The sequence below is a fragment of the Mobula hypostoma genome, chromosome 5 (assembly GCF_963921235.1).
Source record: "Mobula hypostoma chromosome 5, sMobHyp1.1, whole genome shotgun sequence".
Taxonomy (NCBI): Eukaryota; Metazoa; Chordata; class Chondrichthyes; order Myliobatiformes; family Myliobatidae; genus Mobula; species Mobula hypostoma.
The window spans coordinates 186144544-186164875 of record NC_086101.1 but is presented as its reverse complement, the minus strand read 5'-3'; the positions used below and the strand labels follow the sequence as shown (position 1 = coordinate 186164875).

General features: G+C 41.8%; 1 protein-coding gene across 4 annotated transcripts in view; it reads right to left on the bottom strand.

Moving 5' to 3' along the window:
• Positions 1 to 20332, bottom strand: part of nek1 (NIMA-related kinase 1) — a 155421-nt gene that overhangs the window by 40997 nt on the left and 94092 nt on the right. For 3 of the 4 annotated variants that reach the window (XM_063049500.1, XM_063049503.1, XM_063049502.1), the window contains 7 exons: positions 18555 to 18801; positions 14862 to 15023; positions 14419 to 14664; positions 6626 to 6740; positions 4452 to 4552; positions 2693 to 2910; positions 1221 to 1369 (listed from right to left, as the gene is read on the bottom strand). In XM_063049500.1, the coding sequence (XP_062905570.1) occupies positions 1221 to 1369; positions 2693 to 2910; positions 4452 to 4552; positions 6626 to 6740; positions 14419 to 14664; positions 14862 to 15023; positions 18555 to 18801 (1238 nt within the window). The remainder of the gene's footprint in view (positions 1 to 1220; positions 1370 to 2692; positions 2911 to 4451; positions 4553 to 6625; positions 6741 to 14418; positions 14665 to 14861; positions 15024 to 18554; positions 18802 to 20332) is intronic. The other variant, XM_063049501.1, reaches the window with a different exon arrangement.

Sequence of the window (20332 nt, the reverse complement as noted above, 5' to 3'; positions counted from 1 at the left end):
TGATCCATGACAGGATTGGTGATTAGAGATTAGGATGAGTAAAAATATTAGATGTTTAAAAACCAGGAAGAAGATTTTAAAATTAGACTTTTAGCCTGCATCAAGCTGGCTAAAAGCCAGCAATATCAAATGAATGACAATGGGTTAAGGACTTTAGTGCAGGCATATCTGAATTTGCAAACAGTGAATCTGTCATAAGTCTCTGCTGTTCAACTCTACAGTGGAGTGCAAACTTGTTGCAATTCTCCAGTGCTAATGGACCCTGGTATGGGATCCCATGAAAGCACAGCAAGATGAATCTGTGTCTTGGACTGACCACAGCTCGAGGAAAAGATACGATGAGCCTCTCAGAAGCAGCTATCTCTGGGTAGGAACGGCAATGTGTGAAATTACAGAGATGGCACTTCATGACCCGAACATTCGGCAGTCTAGTTCAGTTTCAGTTAGTTCTGGGGAGGCGGAGGTTCAGAGTGGAAATCTATTGGAGAGGTTTATGATGGTGATGGAAATTAATGGCTTCAACCCTAAACATTTTTTATTCATATAATTGCATTCTGTATATAAACCAAAGAGCTAAAAATTTTGACAGTGAAGTCAAAATTTTTCAGGAAGGAGAGTGAAGACATAAAACTGGCTATTAGAGTGGTCAAAATATGGAGGTCACTACAACCTGTATACTAAGGAGTTAAGTAGCCCTTTGAGGGATGATAGATGAAGAGAGTAGGAGAGGTCCAGGAGGAGCTTAAATAGGCTGAAGTGGTCTGCTTTTCAACTATAACTCTGACATACGTAGCATGGATGCTACATAACAGCAGCTGTTGTAATTTAAAATTGCACAGGAATAACAGAGAGGGATTGCAGCAAGTAGTAACAAGTTGATGGATTTAATGCATGTCTTTGGATTCAACCATGGGTTTAACCCATGATCCAAGAAATAACTTTGGAAACATTTTCAAAAAGGTTATAGCAATACTCAACTTAAAACTGAGCAAAGCACTCAATGATCATATTTGATACAAGGTTAAAATGACAACAGCGCGTACTGCAGAGCAGAACAGGAACAGGCCCTTTTTTCTCCATAATGTTTGCATCAAACTCAAAGCTGAATTGAACTAAGTCATTTCTGTTTCTCTTACTTTCAACCTAATCTAGACATTTGAAGTGGGAGTCTCTAACAATATTCCAAAGTGAAGAATTTAATAAAAAAAAACATAACGCACGTGTCTGAATCTGAGTGATACTCATCCTTGATGGGCTCATCTTCGATATCATCCAGTTCAAGATTATCTTCAGGGGCATCTGGTGCACTGTCATCCATGTACGTCTTGAACATTTTATTAAGGTCAGGGAGTGAGCAGGTCCTCAGCATCTGTAGAGGAGGAACATGTATTCAACCTAAGCTAGACATTTGAACTAGGAGTCTCTTTCCACAATAGTCATCTTAAGTGATGAATTTCACCTGTTAGGGCATATTTTGGTCTTGGGGTATACAGCAAAACATTAACTTCAGCAACCAATAATTAGACTTGAATGTGTACTGTAGATTGAGTTTAAAATGCAGCTCTGGACAACAGATTCCTTAAGCTAGGTACAGCAGTTAATTGAAAAACCAGACAATGCTGATTAACGTTCATTTTGGATGTCTGGAGTGTGGGTGTGACGAAGGAAGTGTGAGGGTTATATGTAATTCAAAGGAAGCATTGTAGATATATTGTAAATATAAAATTGTCCTTTAGTATATAAAATGTCATGCAATATTGGGTTGAACAGGCCTCTTCCTTCAGAGAGCGCCTTATGAAAGACTGCTTTATATCTACCAACTGCGTCTCTCTGGTAACTCTGAGATAGATCGCGATCCCGTAGTCACTGACCTGAACAGATCCAAGTGTGAGCACTAATTTTAAAAATACTCACTCACTTAAATCATTAGCCACACAATGGGCCGCAAAGAGGAATAGGTCACACGCGTGGCTGAGATACAACGGAGGATCAAATGGGTAAATTTACCATTCACTTCAATGACACTACAGTCTAAGTAGAGGCATCCAAATCCACAAATGATAGGAACTAATGTGCAGAGAAGCCAATATTTACAGTAAACAAAATTACTTTCAATTGCATTTCCCTTATCATTTGAAATCTTTCTCAGACTGTTCCCCATTTCCAATTCAGAACAGCATTGCTCCTGAACTCAGTCCACAAGGCTGCTCCATATCTAAACCATTTATATACACTGTAAACAGGATTAGCATCAACAAACATTTCTAGAATAAATGACCAGATGAGCAAATGCAGACAAATCTAATCAGAAAAAACTCAGTGCTTTCCCCAATTAGATAATCTTCTAGCCAACATCCCACTGAGCAAATCATTAACCTGTCAACTAATCACTGTACTCAGGTTGCCGAAAGCTGTACAAAAAATGGAAGTACGATATTCGGAAAGCATCTACAGTCAACAAGGTTTATATCTGGTTTATCTAGCTCCTCTGATAAAATGATACAGGGAACTGGATACTGCACTGCCTCTTCATGCATCCACTATGGATCATAAAATGTCTGGTCAGTAGTGGTCTCTGCTCTTTATTGAAAAATGCTGTATGTTCCAATTGGAAAACACTGAGCCCATTGTTAACACTTCCCTGAGAGCTACCATCAATTCCTTTATGCACAACAGCATAGGATTTCTATACCTTTGGATTGTATGCATCGAACAATCCAGTTGATAACCCAATCAACAGAGACTGTTTGCCTTTGGAATTTGCTGGAGATAAAGACCAGGACAATGGTTTAGATCCTGCTGCCTCTTCCTGGGAGGATTCCCTCGACAACATGGCTGCAGCTCTGTCCTGTAAAGGTGGTAACTTCTGGAAAAACGGTTCACTTGGTGGAGTCTCAATAGCACATCCCTCTGTTTGACAAGAAAGATAGATCTGAATACACAAGATAACAATACGCCCAGTTGTATTAATAGAAACAAACTTTAAATTAAAAAAAACTAAAAACTGGTTATGGAAATTTCTTTTTAAACTTATAAGATTTTAAGTTGGTTGAGTCTCTGTTTAGTAATCAATCAAGAGGGAATCACAGAACGAGATTCCAAAGGAAAATATTTGTACAAGTTACTGAGCTGACAAGGTTAAATAATTCAACAAAAGGTAAAAGTAATTACATTATGGAATCATAAAGCATTGAAAAAGGCCTTTCGTTGCACTGTGTCCATTCTGGCCATTAAGTAACAATCTAACCAATCCCATTTTCTAGCACCTGATCTCATTACATTTCAAGTGTAACTGGTTTATTGTTATCACATGTACTGAGATACAGCGAAAAACTTTGTTCTTGTCTATCCAGACAAATCATGGTACAGATGTCTCAACAATATGAAGATAAAGCAAAACAGAATGCAGAACACAGTGTTACATTTACTGAACAGTGCAGTAGACAGGTAAAATGAAAGGGTTTTTGACAGAGTAGAGATTGAGAGCTTACCTTTATTGCACAACAGGCCCATTCAAAATCTTTATGTAGCAGCAGATTAAAAGCTACCTTCACCGTGATATTGCCTGCTCTGAAACTTTTGCATCTACTGCCTGATGTTCACCTGAACACTTCTGAAGTGTGAGTCCCTGCCTCCACCCCTGCTCAAGCAGTGCATTCTTGATTTCAATCACCCTAGAGGTAAATCATGTGCCCTCCAGTTACAGACTCCTCAGCTCCTGGAAAATGTCTACTCTGAGAAGAATGAGGTGGATCTCAGCAAAACCTATTGAATATTGAAAGACCCAGATGAGTGGATGTGGAGAGGATGTTTCCTATAGTGGATGAATCTACGAGCAGAAGTCACAGCCTCAGAATAGAATGGAGATGAAGAGAAATTACTTTAGCCAGGAGGTGGTGAATTAATAGAATTAATTGCCACAGATAGCTATGGAGGTCAAGTCATTGAGTAAAGCAGAGTTTGATAGGTTCTTGACTAGTCAGAGTGGCAAACTTTATGAGGAGAAGACAGGAGAATGGGATTGAGAGGGATCGTAAATCAGCCCTGATGGTGGAGCAGATTTGATGGGCAGAATGTCCTAACTCTACTCCGATATCTTAGGGTCTTATAGTCTCTACCCATCATTGAACTCATAACCTTGGACACATCAGTCAGGTTCTCCCTTGACTTTTACTGAGGTGAATAAACTCAGCCCATATTAAATCAGCCATCACCGAATGGCAGACAGCCTCAATGGGCCAAATGGCCTAATTCTGCTCCAATGTCTTATGGTCTTACATTAAAATGGAGCCTAATTATTTTGCAAATATTTTGCGCCATGACTTGGATACCTAACAAAAGTACCAAACTGTATCAGAATAGCAAAGTTTCTGAAACTGGCAAGAGATTCAAGTAAAGTGGAACAAAAAAAAAGTTAGCAGAGCATGAAGCAAACAGCAACTGAAACTGACCAGCATTCACTTTGGAATCTGTTGATTCAATCAGCTTTTCCTCAGTGAGTCCGGCATGCTGCTGTGTCTTTTCGGCTTGTGCAACAGCATCATCTAGTGGTCTGTGAGGGGAGAAAAGTAGAGTTACACAAGGTGGTGTATATAATAATAGATGGTTAACACTGACACAGGTGCAAGACAAATCCCTTAAGTTCTACCCTCTGTTGCAAAGTGACCAATTCATAAATAAAGGTTGCATCTCAAATTCATTTCATCTTCAAGAGAAAGAAACTGGGCTTAAACAAGTTGATGCTTTCTTGCAGGAACTTCTAGGACACAAGAACAATATTGCACAGGACAAGGTCTTCAGCCCATGATGTTATGCCAAACTATTTAAACCTAATCCCTCTTCACTGGACATTCACTATATCCCACCCTTCTCAGCACATTGACATGTCTATTTAAAAGTATTTAAACGCTCGTGTAATCTGCTTTTACCTCCATCTCTGACATTACATTCCAGGCCCCCATTACTCCATGTAAAAAAACAGACTTGCACATTGTGAGAGTTATACAACATTTTGATGGGGGTATAAGTAGGTAAAATAGGTAAATACAAGCAGGCTTTTTCTTTTTGAGGCTGGGTGAGACTATTAATGGAGATTGTAGATGAAGGGAAGATCACTCAGAAGCTGGTGCGAGTGTGGAATGGGCTGCCAGCAGAAGAGGTGTATGCAAGCTCGATTTCAGAATTTAAGTGAAACTGGGATAAAGTAAAAGGATCAGAGGAGTATGGAGGACTATGGTCCAGGTGAGGGTTGATGGGACTAGGCAGAATAACAATTTGGCACAAACTAGATGGTTTGCAGGACCAGCTTCTGTGTTGTAGTGACACCTCTTTCACATTCCCCCCACCCCCACTCACTAGTACCAGCCATTACAATCTCAGGAAAAATATACTCTATGGTCATCTATCCATGCACGAATCAATGGAGCTTAGAAAAGTAGAGGGCAATGGGGAAGTCTATTAATTTCTAAGGTAGGGACATGTTCGGCACAACTTTGTGGGCCGAAGGACCTGTATTGTGCTGTAGGTTTTCTATGTTTCTATGCATGGAAACATTTCCTCTGATACAGTCATATTATAGTACAGAAATGCTGGAGGAACTCAGCAAGTCAGTCAGCATCTATGGCAGAGACGAAACAGTCAATGTTTTGAGTTGACAACGTTCATCAAGATTGAAAAAGGGGAAGAAGCCACAATAAGAAGTTGAACATGCTGGTAGGAGATAAGTGAGACTATTTGAGAGGGAAGGTGGGTATGTAGGGGAGGGGAAAATTAACTAAGAAGTTGGGAGGTGGAAGTAATAAAGGACTGAAGAAGGAACCTAAAAGGAAAGGGCAGTGGACTAAGGAGAAAAGGAAAGGAGGAAGGTAACCAAAAGAAGTTGATGGATAGGTAAGGAGAAGAGAAGCAGTGAGACGGTACCCACAATGAGGAATGGGAAAAAGTGAGAACAAAGGATGGGGAGAAATCATTGGAAGTTGGAGAAATTGGTATGCAAATCATCAGGTTGGAGGCCACCCAGACAGAATATGAAGATTTCTTTTCCAGGCTGAGTTTGGCTTCATAACAGTAGCTTTGTGTGTGTGGCTCACAATTTCCAATATGCTAAGATTTTAAGGTTTCCAGCATCTGCAGAATCTCTCATGTTTGTGTATATCATACTACAATTGAGGTTTGGCAACTGCATCCCTTTTATCTAAAACATTCATTTGCTGCTAGCAACTTTGCTTTTAGCTGGCAAAGAGATTTCCAGCATTTGGTCAAATTTAAGCAAAGAAAGCTATTTGCTTTATTTTTGAGATTTATCTCGACTCATTCAATACAATTTCACTGCAGCAGAATTTATGGTGCCTTCTTCTCCAATGGTTGATGAACTTTAGTTATCCATCTCTTAGCCATGCACATAGAAATAACAACACTGCACTTTGCAAGTTTAACATGGGTTGATAGCATTTTGGAGTGAAAGAAATTGAATAGTTGAATACAAGAACAAAAGAAAAGAAGAATAAAGAATAAACACAAAGTTTAGAGAGTGCATCATCTTGCATTAAATACAATGGCTAATTGGCAATGCAGTTGTTTGGAGACTTTGAATAAACTCTGAAGGAAAGCTGTGCATTCCATTCACCTTTCTTCATCACTTTCTTTTTCCCATGCATCTACAGTAACTGGGGCCACTGGGATATCATCTCTGTTCATCTGGTCTCCTTCTTCAAGAGCCTCTGTTTCCAAGTCCTCTGGTTCTGAAGGGAATTTAGAAACATGCTTTAACATAACTTCAGGAATATGAATGGTGTCATTCATCGTTCCACAAAAGCTTGTGTGTGCTTAACCCATTGCTTCCTCCAATTTAAAAAAAAACTACTTTGAGACTGAAATATCCAAAATATATAAAGTAGACACGCAAGCCTTGAGACCTTTTCATACCTCCATGAATAAAAGAACATTGACCTGGGAACACTAGCCGTTTCTCTGCAGTTAACCTGCTTGCATTTTTAGTACATTCTGTTTTTATTTAACATGAAATAAATTTAGGTAAAGCATTTGGGTAAAATTTCCTGTAACTTTATTCTCTGTTCTTAAAAAAGGACTTACTCATTCTACAATCAGTGTAGCATAGGTTCAATAGACTGCCTGCTGGGATGAGGGAGGTGAGTTGTCCTGATGAGACTGCTAAGGTTGGCCAATACTGATGAGCTTAGAAGAATGAGATGTGCTCACTGAAAATGACAATTTTCTGAAAAGGACTTACAGGAAAAGGAACCAGATCCTAAAGCTACAGAATCTAGAACAAACGGGACACAGTCTCAGGATGTGATCAACAGTTTACAACTGAGGTGTACAAACAGATGTTAAGCTTTGGAATCTACTGCCTCAAAAGGCTGCAGGGCTCAGGTACTGAGTATATTTAAAGACAAGGACATGGAGGGAACTAGAACATAAGTGGAATGGCAGTAAAATGGACAAGTTAGAATTTCATTATGGACAACCTAATCAAAACACGGTGAGTGTGTCTGCACGCATCCATCACAAGAGATGAGGACCAATGATATCTTTGTTTATTATTTGTGTGTCTGGAGGTGACTGATGAAGGCTAGGAAGTACTTCCCACATGTAGGACAAGTGTGTGAAGGTTCTGTAGTTGGGGTGCCTGCTGCTTGTTCTTTCTACTGTGTCGTTTCCTTTTTACTTCAGTGTTGCAATTTTTTTCAGCTTTGGTGGCATCTCTATTGAGAAGGCTGTGCCAGGATGAGCATGCAAGACTGCATGTTCCAAGTGTGATCAAGGTCAAGGGCCTCGAGTGTGCCCTTGAATAGTTTTCGCTGACCACCATGAGAGTGCTTCCCTGTGGAAAGCTCTCCGAAGAACTGCTTGGAAATGCAATCATCTGACATCCCGATGACATGGCCTGCCCATCTGACTTCATTTTTCATCAGCATTGTGTAGATGGTGGGCATGTTTGCTGCAGACAGCACTTTCATGTCAGGAATTCTGTCTTGCCAATTGATACTTCCCTAGGCATGACAAGAGGAAGTGGTTCAGCCTACATGCATGTCTCATGTACACAGTCCACATTTCGCACACATAGAGGAGGGCAAGTAGGGTGATAGCATGGTAGACTATCAGCTTGGTCTTCAAAGTAATTCCCCTTTGCCCCCAGACAGTGTCACGTAGTATCCCAAAATTGGCACTCGTCTTGGCGATCCTGCAGCTGACCTAGTTGTCAATGCTAACTGCTCAAGGGGGTGCTGCCAAGATAGCTGAACTTGTCGACTGCCTGGAGCTGCTGGCCATTCACTGAAATGGATGGCTCCACATAGGCTGGAGTGTTGGCGGGGTTGGGGTTGGGGTGGGGGGTAGCATGACCTCTTTCTTATATGTAATGTTAAAATTCCTGTTAGCATATTGTAGAAACAAAACTGTACACCACCATACGACCATTATCTGCCCAAGAGAATGTGCAAAGCTCAACGGGTTGGGGGTGGGGGTTGTTACTTATTGGAATAAGTGATCTTATTGATTCATCTAAGATGCCAAGAAGATGATAAAGGAGATTTTGGAGAGGTTATGTTGTGAAGGAATCTAGAACTCTGGAGAGAGTTTCAGCATACAGCATCCATTTAAGGCCTCTGTGAGGAAGGATTTCTTTTCTCACAAGGTTGTGAATCTTTGCAATTTTGTACTGCAGAGAGGCGTGGAAGATGAATATATTCAGAGCAGAGTTAGATAGATTGATAGATATTTTGAGGAGATAAAAGGAACAATCTGGAAGATGAACCATATCACGATGAAAGCAAACCTGATCATATTTAGTGGCACAGCAGGGTTAAAGGTTATGGGGACAAATCCTGCTCCTACTTCTTATACAAATGCATGAATTAAGAGCAAGAGCAGAATATTTGGCCATTAATGATGACTTCACTTATTTGTGTCTCTCCAACCATCCCCCAATCTACAACTTCAAACATGCACTGTTTTCCTTTGCAACTCTCACAACACGCTGGAGGAACTCAGCAGGTCAGGCAGCATCCATGGAAACGATCAGTCAACATTTTGGGCCGGAACCCTTCGTCAGGACTGAAGAGGGAAGGGGCAGAGGCCCTATAAAGAAGGTGGGGGGAGGGTGGGAAGAAGGCGGCTGGTAGGTGCCAGGTGAAAAACCAGTAAGGGGAAAGATAAAGGGGTGGGGGAGGGGAAGCAGGGAAGGAATAGGCAGGAAAGGTGAAGAAGGAATAGGGGAAAACACAATGGGTAGGAGAAGGAGGCGAAACCATAGGGAGGTGATAGGCAGTTGGGGGAGGGGGCAGAGTGAAACTGGGATGGAGGAAGGGAGGGGGAGGGAATTACCGGAAGTTGGAGAATTCAATGTTCATACCAAGGGGCTGGAGACTACCTAGACGGCAAATGAGGTGTTGCTCCTCCAACCTGAGTTTAGCCTCATCATGGCAGTAGAGGAGGCCATTTATGGACGTATCCGAATGGGAATGTGAAGCAGAGTTCAAGTGGGTGGCAACCGGGAGATCCTGTCTGTTGTGGTGGACGGAGTGGAGGTGCTTGACAAAGTGGTCCCCCTAATCTGTGTCGGGTTTCACCGATGTAGAGGAGGCCGCACCGGGAGCACCGGATGCAATAGATGACCCCAACAGACTCACAAGTGAAGTGTTGCCTCACCTGCAAGGACTGTTTGGGACCCTGAATGGTGGCAAGAGAGGAGGTGTAGGGACACTTACGCTTACAGGGATAAGTGCCGGGTGGGAGATCCGTGGGGAGGGACATTTGGACCAGGGAGTCGCGGAGAGAATGATCTCTGCAGAAAGCGGAGAGGGTTGGAGAGGGAAAGATGTGCTTAGTGGTGGGGTCCTGTTGAAGGTGGCGGAAGTTGCGGAGGATAATGTGCTGGATCCGGAGGCTGGTGGGGTGGTAGGTGAGGACAAGGGGAACTCTGTTCCTGCTGTGGTGACGGGTGGATGGGGTGAGGGCCGAAGTGCGGGAAATGGAGGAGATGCGGGTGAGGGCATCATCGATGACGGCAGAAGCGAAACCACGATCCTTAAAGAAAGAGGACATTTCAGATGTCCTGGAACGGAAATCCTCATCCTGGGAGCAGATGCGGTTGAGACGGAGGAACTGGGAATAGGGAATGGCATTTTTGCATGTGGCAGGGTGGGAAGAGGTATAGTCGGGGTAGTTATGAGAGTCAGTGGACAGTCTGTCTCCAGAGATGGAGACCGAGAGATCAAGAAAGGGGAGAGAAGTGTCCGAGATGGACCAAGTGAATTTGAGGGCTGGGTGGAAGTTTGAAGTAAAGTCAATGAAATTGATGAGCTCAGCATGGGTGCAGGAAGCAGCACCAATGTAGTCGTCAATGTACCGAAGGAAAAGTTGGGGAGCAATACCAGTATAGGTTTGGAGCATAGACTGTTCCACATAACCAACGAAGAGGCAGGCATAGCTGGGGCCCATGCGAGTGCCTATAGCTACGCCCTTGGTCTGAAGAAAATGGGAAGAGCCAAAAAAGAAGTTACTAAGTATGAGTACCAGTTCCGCCAACTGGTAGTGGTGGTGGGGAACTGGTGAGATCTATTGTCTAGAAAGTAGCGGAGGGCTTTGAGGCCTTCTTGATGGGGAATGGAAGTGTACAAGGATTGGACATCCATAGTGAAAATGAAGCGGTCGGGACCAGGGAACTGGAAGTTATTGAAGAGGTGGAGGGCATGGGATATATCCTGGATGTAGGTGGGGAGGGACTGAACTATGGGTGACAAAATAGAGTCCAGGTAGGCAGATACAAGTTCGGTGAGGCAGGAGCAGGCAGAAACTATGGGTCTACTGGGACAATCAGGCTTGTGGATCTTGGGGAGGAGGTAAAACCGAGCAGTGTGGAGTGTGGGAATTACGAGTTTTGTGGCTGAGGATGGAAGGTTTCCAGAGTTGATAAGGGTGGAGATGGTATGGGAGACAATGGTTTGATGTTTTTTGGTGGGATCCTGTTCCAGGGGTAAGTAAGAGGAGGTGTTAGAGAGCTGCCATTTGGCCTCAGTAAGGTAGAGGTCCATCTGCCAGACTAATACGGCACCACCTTTGTCTGTGGGTCTGCTTTGACCCCAGCATCCGCAGAGTATTTTGTGTTTACCACTGTTTTCCTTTTTCACCTTATGATCAAGAATACTTGACCTGCAATGTCAACTACGCTTCTCTTCTTTACTGTCTGAGTACTTCCAACATTGTCTCATTTTGCTATTAAGCGGTTGGTATATTAATTAACTACAACCATCGCTACCACACCATGTTCATCAATAGGAAATCTCTCAACCTTAATCACAAAGAAGCATTGTAAGAAAAAAATGCTCCAAATATCTCCCATATTCTTACAAATTTGACTATTAAGATGCGAAAAAGTAACAATATGTGAATACTACTGAGACTTCTCACACAGCCCTAAATATAATCATTAAACTCTGGTTCGGCCACTTCTGGAGTATTGCAATTAATTCAGCTCTCCCCATTAAAGGAAGGATGTGGAGTCTTAGGAAAGAGTACAGAAGAGATTCACCAAGATGCTGCCTGTATTGGAAGGCAGGTGTTATAAAGAGGTTGGATAAACTTGGGTTGTTTTCTCTGGAGCAGCAGACACTTCTGATAGAAGTTTCTAAGATTATGAGAGGCACGGATAAAGCAGACAGTTAGTCTCTTTACCCAGTGTCAAAATATCAAATATCAGAGGGCATGCATTAAGGTGGATGGGGGGGGGGGTGCAATTCCAAGGGAGATGAATGTGCTGATATTTTTGGTAAACAGACTGATGGCCATGCAGAATGCACCGCCGGGGTGGTGGTGTAGGCAAATACAATAGAGGGGTTTAAAAAGCTCATCAATAGGTGCATGGATATGTAAAGAATGGAGGGATTTGGATAAGCAGGCTAATTTTTTTTTATTTTTGGATAATATTTGGATAAGGGACTAGTTTAGTTAGGTGTTTAATTAGCTCAGCAAGACATTGTGGGCAGAAGGGCATGTTTCTGTGCTGTACTGCTCCATGTTCTATAATGTGATGAGATTAATTAAACTGAGGGCCAATCAGCATGATCAGATACGTCTGATGTGCCTACATTTTTAGTTTTGACACCTCAGCTGGTGTGTTTCCTAAACATGAAGCTATGTAATGTGCAGGTGTTCCGCATTAAAAAAAGGGAAAGGGAAAGACCGTTAAGCCTTTGCATTTTGGTGGAAACTAGCCATTTGGAAATGATATACTTAATATTTTAAAATCCATTCTCTCCCATGAGCAAAATGTTTCAGAGGAAAAAGTGGTTTCAGTTACTTTTCTATCTTTAAAATGCCACCGCAGCAAAAACAGCTTCCAAGATGAGCTAATGTTGAACAGATGCACCTTCTAAATTTCAGATCTTCCTTCTTCTCCAGTGTGAGATATTTCTTGTGGGCTCAGTAATGGGCACCAACAAGTTCTGGTTCGTTTTTAAAATGAACTTTGCCTGTGTAATTTATAGAATTAACAATGCAGAAATAGGTCATTCCTGTTGTATGAAGGTTCGCTAATGCAACAAAGTTGAAACTAATGGACCGAATGAAAATTCTAACTATTGTTGAAGAGTATTTTTACAGAACTCCCATGTATTTCATTTAAAGATAGAGCCCTTTGGCCCAACAAGCCACACTGCCCAGCAACACATCTATTTACAGGACAATTTACAATGAACCAATTAACCTACTAACTTGTACATCTTTGGACTGTGGGAGGAAACCAGAGCACCTGGAGGAAACCTATGCGATCAGCAGGAGAAAATACAAACTCCTTACAGATGGCACTGGAATTGAACTCCGAACACCCTAAGCTATAATAGTGCCATGCTAACTGCTATGCTATCGTGGCACCACGTAACATCAATGTCCACTGATCTGAAATCCAAGATACATTTTGTCACAAGCAACATTACAACTCATTTGTAATCAATTAGAGAGTGAAGCAGCAGGGAAACGGGCCCTTACTGTACTTAGAGATACAGCATCATAACGAGCCCTTCCAGCCCAACAAGCATGTAAGGAGCTTGCAAGTCCTCCAAATGATCACATTGTTTTCTTCCCACAATCCAAAGATGCACATGTTAGGTAGGGTTAGTAAGTTGTAGTCATGCTTTGTTCGCATCAGAAGCATGGCAACACTTGCAGGCTGCCTCCAGCACATATTTGGATTGATGACGCAAAATTACTAATTTCACTGTTTGTTTTGATAAACCTGTGATAGATAAAACCAACCAAGTACCACTCTGTTTACCCCACAGACATACATTAAAGTTCTTATTGCATGAAATTAAAAAAAGGGAACTGGGAAGCTTCCGTGGTATTTTGGCCAATGTTTATCCCTCAGTGAAGAACACCAAACCAGATTATTTACTCATGTGATCGTTGTTTGTGGGAGCTTGCTAACTGCAAATTGATTTCCCACAATCCACTACAAATACCACTTCAAAGAGTACATCTGATTATACAGCACCCTGGGATATCTTGGGGGTAGGGGATGTAATTAGTTCGTTACCAGAACACAAAGTATCACATTCAAAATAATCAATGGGTAAACTTTCATTGTTCACCAATTCTAGTTGAAAAAAAATGCACATCATCTATTACAATTAACTATACAAAAAGCAATTTGATCAGATGCTGAAGTCTGGAGAGAGAGAAAAGAAATAATCACAAATTGCTAGGGGAACTCAGTGGATCAGGGAGCATCCACAGAAGGAAATGGAGGGATTTAGGAGCCCACATAAAAGGTTAGAATCTGGTTGATTATCACTGACATATGTTATGAAATTTGTTGAGATCTCAACCTGAAATGTCTATTTGCCTTGACTGATGCAACCTGACCCACTGAGTTTCTCCAGCATTGTTCTACTTTACATTGCCAAATACTATGAATAAAACAGGGATCCAAATTAAGAGATCTGAATGCTGCTAGAATTACATTCAGTTCTTCGGCCCCGTTAAACTTGGCACAACTGAAGCATTGCAACCAACTCCAGTTGCCAACCTCTGAAGGACATGGTTGCCCAAGAGAAGGTTCAGAAAAGATTGATGAGAATGATTTCAGGCCTGAGTGCTTTCAACTTGCAGGTTGAAATTGATAAGTTTGGATAAGTCCCCTTGGAAAAAGGAAGGCTAACAATAGACTGGAGTATATAAGGACAAGATAGAGGGATGAGAGTAATCCTGATTCTATTCTGTTTGCAATGATTATAAAATATTTGCAGCACAAATGTAGACTACTCAACCCAAAAGGTTCAGGCAAAGTCCATTTTCTACAAACTCAAACCTCTCTTCATCTTATTTTTATCAACTATTGCTTGCAGTGACAGAATCTTTGATAATCTCACAAACAACTAATAGCATGAAGAAAAAAATTACCTTCAATCTTGTCTTCAAATACTGATGTTTTTGATGTTGGAATAGATACTTCCCTTGACTGTGCATTTTCTTCTCTTGAAAGGTCAATGATTTTGGTTTCCATTGTGTCTCCTGCTATGGATATCTGTCCAGCATTAGCCACAGAAGTTCGAACAGGTTCATTAACTACTTTTTGATCAACCATGCCATTTACTGCATCGATCACCATCGTGAGTGCCGGGTCAACTTCAGCCAAAGGGGCTTCTGCTGTTTTGAAAGAGGAGGGTAAATACCTTGGATTTTCATTCAGAAGTGAAACCACCGCCCAAGATTAAGGAACCGGAAAAAGCCTCATCAGTCATACAACAAGCTTAAATAAATACCAAGAAGTTCATTCTGCAAAACTAGGATAATATACACCTATAACATTCAAAACAGTACTTCTTAATTTTTCAGTTACTTACCATTATTTTCAACGGTTACAGTATCCAATAGCATCCCCGTCTGAATTTGCAAATCTGCTTCCCCTAACACTTTCAAAACTGTGTCAGAAGGTTCTTTCTCCCATACTTTGCGAGGTTCATCTTTAATTAACAATTTAATAACTTCTCCGGATGTCTGACATGCTGATAAAAGTGAACAAAAAAAAACACTAATTGACTAGACAAATGTTCAGAAACAGAGACAAAAATCAATTTACACTTCAAGGTCTCCTTACATCGGACTTCTGAACCTAACACCCACCTCCCTATTATAATCCTTAGTGATTACTAACCATTTCCACACTCAAATGTCAGTCCTTGCTTCCAAGGACTCCTCTGACCTTGCTGACCACCAAAAGCAATCAGCAAGTATAAATGCTAAATTATCTACATATCTACAAGTACAAAATAACTCCTCTCATTATTCTATCTGAAACCAGGTAGTTGAAAGAAAGTCACCGATTCAAAAACAGAACAAAAACCACATGGACCAAAAATTTAATCACAGCAGTACAACTTATCACTAATCGGATATATTGTGTGCAGTTTTGGTCACCTACCTAGAGGGAAGTTGTCAAAAAGATTGAAAATGTGCAGAGAAAATTTATAAAAGGTATTGCCAGGACTTGAGGTCCTGAGTTATAGGTAAGGATTGAATTGGTTGGGACTTTATTCCCTGGAGCATATGAGAATGACGGGAGATTTGACAGAGGTATATAAAGTAAGGGGTATAGATAGGGTAAACACAAGCAGGCTTTTTCTACCGAGGTTGTATGAAACTAGACCTAGAGGTCATGGATTAAGAGTGAAAGGTGAAATGTTTAAGGTGAACATGAGGGGGAACTTCTTCATTCAGAGGGTAGTGAGAGTGTGGAACAAGCTGCCAGTGGAAGTGGTGATTGCAGGTTCCATTTCAACATTTCAGAGAAATTTGGATAGGTACATGAATGGGAGGGGTATGGAGGGCTGTGGTCTGGGTGCAAGTTAATGGGCGGTGTGCTAACATGCCATCTGTAAAGAAACAAACAACCTTGGCAGATCACACTGTCACCAAATCTTTGTTGCCTATAAAGATATAAAGGAGTGGTCTTGTTACAAAGCATATCACCAAGGACCAATAATGTACAATTCTTAAATAAACAAATATATTGTTTTAATAGCATTAGAACAACATTTAAATATCGAAAAGGACATCCAATAAATATACTGACATTTACACATGAAACATTTTGAAATCACAAGGTTCAGTGTAATCAAAGACAGCTCTTCATTGTGCTAGTACACAGCAGTGTGCTACCAAGCACAAGTGTTCTGAAAACTGATCAGGCCATGTATACCACCACTGGCTCCTCAAATATACATGTACAAAAATAACTTAAATGGGGTGTGGAGTTGATATTGCAAGCATACGGATCTGCACATAACAGATCAGTGGAAAAGTGCTTTGTGCTTTGACAACTCATGATGTAGCTCCTGCACACAGCATAATCAATCGTACATAACTGAAACTCAAGCAACACACATCAAAGTTGCTGGTGAACGCAGCAGGCCAGGCAGCATCTATAGGAAGAAGCGCAGTCGACGTTTCAGGCCGAGACCCTTCGTCAGGACTAACTGAAGGAAGAGTGAGTAAGGGATTTGAAAGCTGGAGGGGGAGGGGGAGATGCAAAATGATAGGAGAAGACAGGAGGGGGAGGGATGGAGCCGAGAGCTGGACAGGTGATAGGCAGAAGGGGATACGAGAGGATCATGGGACAGGAGGTCCGGGAAGAAAGACCGGGGGGGGGGTGACCCAGAGGATGGGCAAGAGGTATATTCAGAGGGACAGAGGGAGAAAAAGGAGAGTGAGAGAAAGAATGTGTGCATTAAAAAGAGTAACAGATGGGGTACGAGGGGGAGGTGGGGCCTAGCGGAAGTTAGAGAAGTCAATGTTCATGCCATCAGGTTGGAGGCTACCCATACGGAATATAAGGTGTTGTTCCTCCAACCTGAGTGTGGCTTCATCTTTACAGTAGAGGAGGCTGTGGATAGACATGTCAGAATGGGAATGGGATGTGGAATTAAAATGTGTGGCCACTGGGAGATCCTGCTTTCTCTGGCGGACAGAGCGTAGATGTTCAGCAAAGCGGTCTCCCAGTCTGCGTCGGGTCTCACCAATATATAAAAGGCCACATCGGGAGCACCGGACGCAGTATATCACCCCAGTCGACTCACAGGTGAAGTGATGCCTCACCTGGAAGGACTGTTTGGGGCCCTGAATGGTGGTAAGGGAGGAAGTGTAAGGGCATGTGTAGCACTTGTTCCGCTTACACGGATAAGTGCCAGGAGGGAGATCAGTGGGGAGGGATGGGGGGGACGAATGGACAAGGGAGTTGTGTAGGGAGCGATCCCTGCGGAATGCAGAGAGAGGGGGGGAGGGAAAGATATGCTTAGTGGTGGGATCCCGTTGGAGGTGGCGGAAGTTACGGAGAATAATATGTTGGACCCGGAGGCTGGTGGGGTGGTAGGTGAGGACCAGGGGAACCCTATTCTTAGTGGGGTGGTGGGAGGATGGAGTGAGAGCAGATGTACGTGAAATGGGGGAGATGCGTTTAAGAGCAGAGTTGATAGTGGAGGAAGGGAAGCCCCTTTCTTTAAAAAATGAAGACATCTCCCTCGTCCTAGAATGAAAAGCCTCATCCTGAGAGCAGATGCGGCGGAGACGGAGGAATTGCGAGAAGGGGATGGCGTTTTTGCAAGAGACAGGGTGAGAAGAGGAATAGTCCAGATAGTTGTGAGAGTCAGTAGGCTTATAGTAGACATCAGTGGATAAGCTGTCTCCAGAGACAGAGACAGAAAGATCTAGAAAGGGGAGGGAGGTGTCAGAAATGGACCAGGTAAACTTGAGGGCAGGGTGAAAGTTGGAGGCAAAGTTAATAAAGTCAACGAGTTCTGCATGCGTGCAGGAAGCAGCGCCAATGCAGTCGTCGATGTAGCGAAGGAAAAGTGGGGGACAGATACCAGAATAGGCACGGAACATAGATTGTTCCACAAACCCAACAAAAAGGCAGGCATAGCTAGGACCCATACGGGTGCCCATAGCTACACCTTTAGTTTGGAGGAAATGGGAGGAGCAAAAGGAGAAATTATTAAGAGTAAGGACTAATTCTGCTAGACGGAGCAGAGTGGTGGTAGAGGGGAACTGATTAGGTCTGGAATCCAAAAAGTAACTGAAACTCACCATATTTGGGAGGAAACAGACTTAAGGGAAACAAAATTTTAAGTATTTGAAACTAGCTGATGGTCCTACTGCATTTGTGTTTCATTCAGCTGCTTTTCCTGATCCAATTCAATGACAACATTTGTACGTTTCTTGTTCCCTCATATGTTTATCTTACTTCCCGAAATATCAACAGCTCCTTTCCTGCCTCGTGCTGCTCAGACCAATAAGTTCCTCCAGCAGATTGTTTGTTGCCAATGGCTCTCAGTGTCATAGGGAACTGACTAAGAAATAACCAGGTTCTACATACCATCATGTTTGGGTCAAGTTCGAATGAAGCTTGTGTGACCTGGTTTTATTGAACAGGCAGCCTGTGGTACTTCCCTATTCCCCACCAACCACGTTGTTGACAAAAATCAAATTCTTCTTCACAACTGTTTTCTATTGTAAAGAGTAAAGCTATAGCTGTTCCTTACTCTCATCCTTTAACCCTGAGGTTTCTTCAAGCGTAAGTTGAGCAAGAGGAATCACAGGTGGAGGTTCTGCTTCCCATTTTTTCCTTTCCCCTGCAAAGTGGGGGCCATCCTCCAGCTGCTCCTGAGACTGTGTGCCATTTCTGTTAGAAGTCACGACACTTTCGTCCTGCAATGCTGCATTCACTTCATGACATTCCTGAACTTTAATGTTCTGATTTAACCGACGCAAAATCTCTTGCTTTTCCTTCTGAAAACAAAAGGACAGTGTATGAACAACTTGTGATTTTTGATAAATTCTACCCAACCAGATTCCAATCTCAATGTTCAAAAGTTCAAAGTAAACTCATTATTGAAATATAAATATGTCCCCACTTACTAGATAATACTGAGATTAATTTTCTTTCAAGCATCACAATAATACTAACAAAAAGAACTGAATCAATGAAAATCTACAAAGATGGACAAGCAATCAATGTGCAAGACAACAAATCGTGCAAATACAAAAAAAAGAAAAATCAAAATAATAATGAAATAATAAATATTTTGAGGAGTCTTTCAAAGTGAATCCATAGCTGTAGAATCAGTTCAGTGATGGGATGGGTGATGTTATCCACTCTGGTTCAGGAGCCTGATGGTTGAGAGGTAATAATAACTGATGTGAACCTGGTGGTGTGGAACCCAAAATAATTGAACCATAATTCAAGAAATCAGATATTCAGAAATACAGAATAAAAGGAAATGTCACAAGGTGTCTTCATTTGAGAACAATGCACAGAAAGAGAATAAAGGTTAACTGATTAAGTGAAGAATAGTGATCAATAGTCATCACATATGTGGTTTAGAGCCTGAGAGTTCTCAGCGTGGGTGAGAAAAATACATCAAGAGAGCACATAGCATCGGCTTCTCCGAACTGAAGATAAGCTGAAAATTCTGTGCTGTAGCATGAATGTAAACCTCTCATGAATACATAATCAATCAAATATGGTGGAATCCTACTTCCAGCATCGGAAGGGGATGCTCAAAAATTAAAGATAATTTATTTTTATTCTTCGGTTTAAATGATTATTACTCTGAATCTGATGCAGCATAAAAACACAGTAAACATAAAAGCAACCCTATAAAACACAATGTAAAATTAACTGTTTTCTTGTGGCTATATATACAGTGACTTGACAGTTAATGAGAAATTGACAAAGTGAATCTTGGTAAGAGGAACTCTTCTTGGTAGTAGCAGGGCCACCGAGTGGGTGAGATCCTTCATAATATTGCTGGCCTTTTTCCAGTACCTTTTTGCATGTCCTGAGATCACAAGATATAGGAGCAGAATTATGCCATTTGGCCCATCAAGTTTGCTCCTTGATGGCAGATAGGTTTGTTTCAACTGATAGGACCCATGTTTCAACTTTTGATTGCAGGGTTGCAACTGCAATTCATTGTTGGCTACTCCCATCTTCAATTAATAGCTGCGGCAGAACAGGACACAAATGTGTGGCTTCATTTGACTATGGCTCTCAAATACTGAAGGAAGCTCAATTTATAGTACTTAACTGTTGCAACAGCAGGAGAAACAGAACCAGGTCAGTGGCTTCAGTTGACTGCTGGTAACTGCAGATCCTGCTATTAACATGGGAACAGGTGAACTTTAGGTCATTTAAGTACAAAAGAGTGGAATTGTCAGTTTTATGGACAGGGATGCTTGTAAAATGGCTGTAGACTTAAATCACATATGCTTGTAAATTCCGTGATGTTTAATGCTGTTTCATGTTGTTCTGTACAGA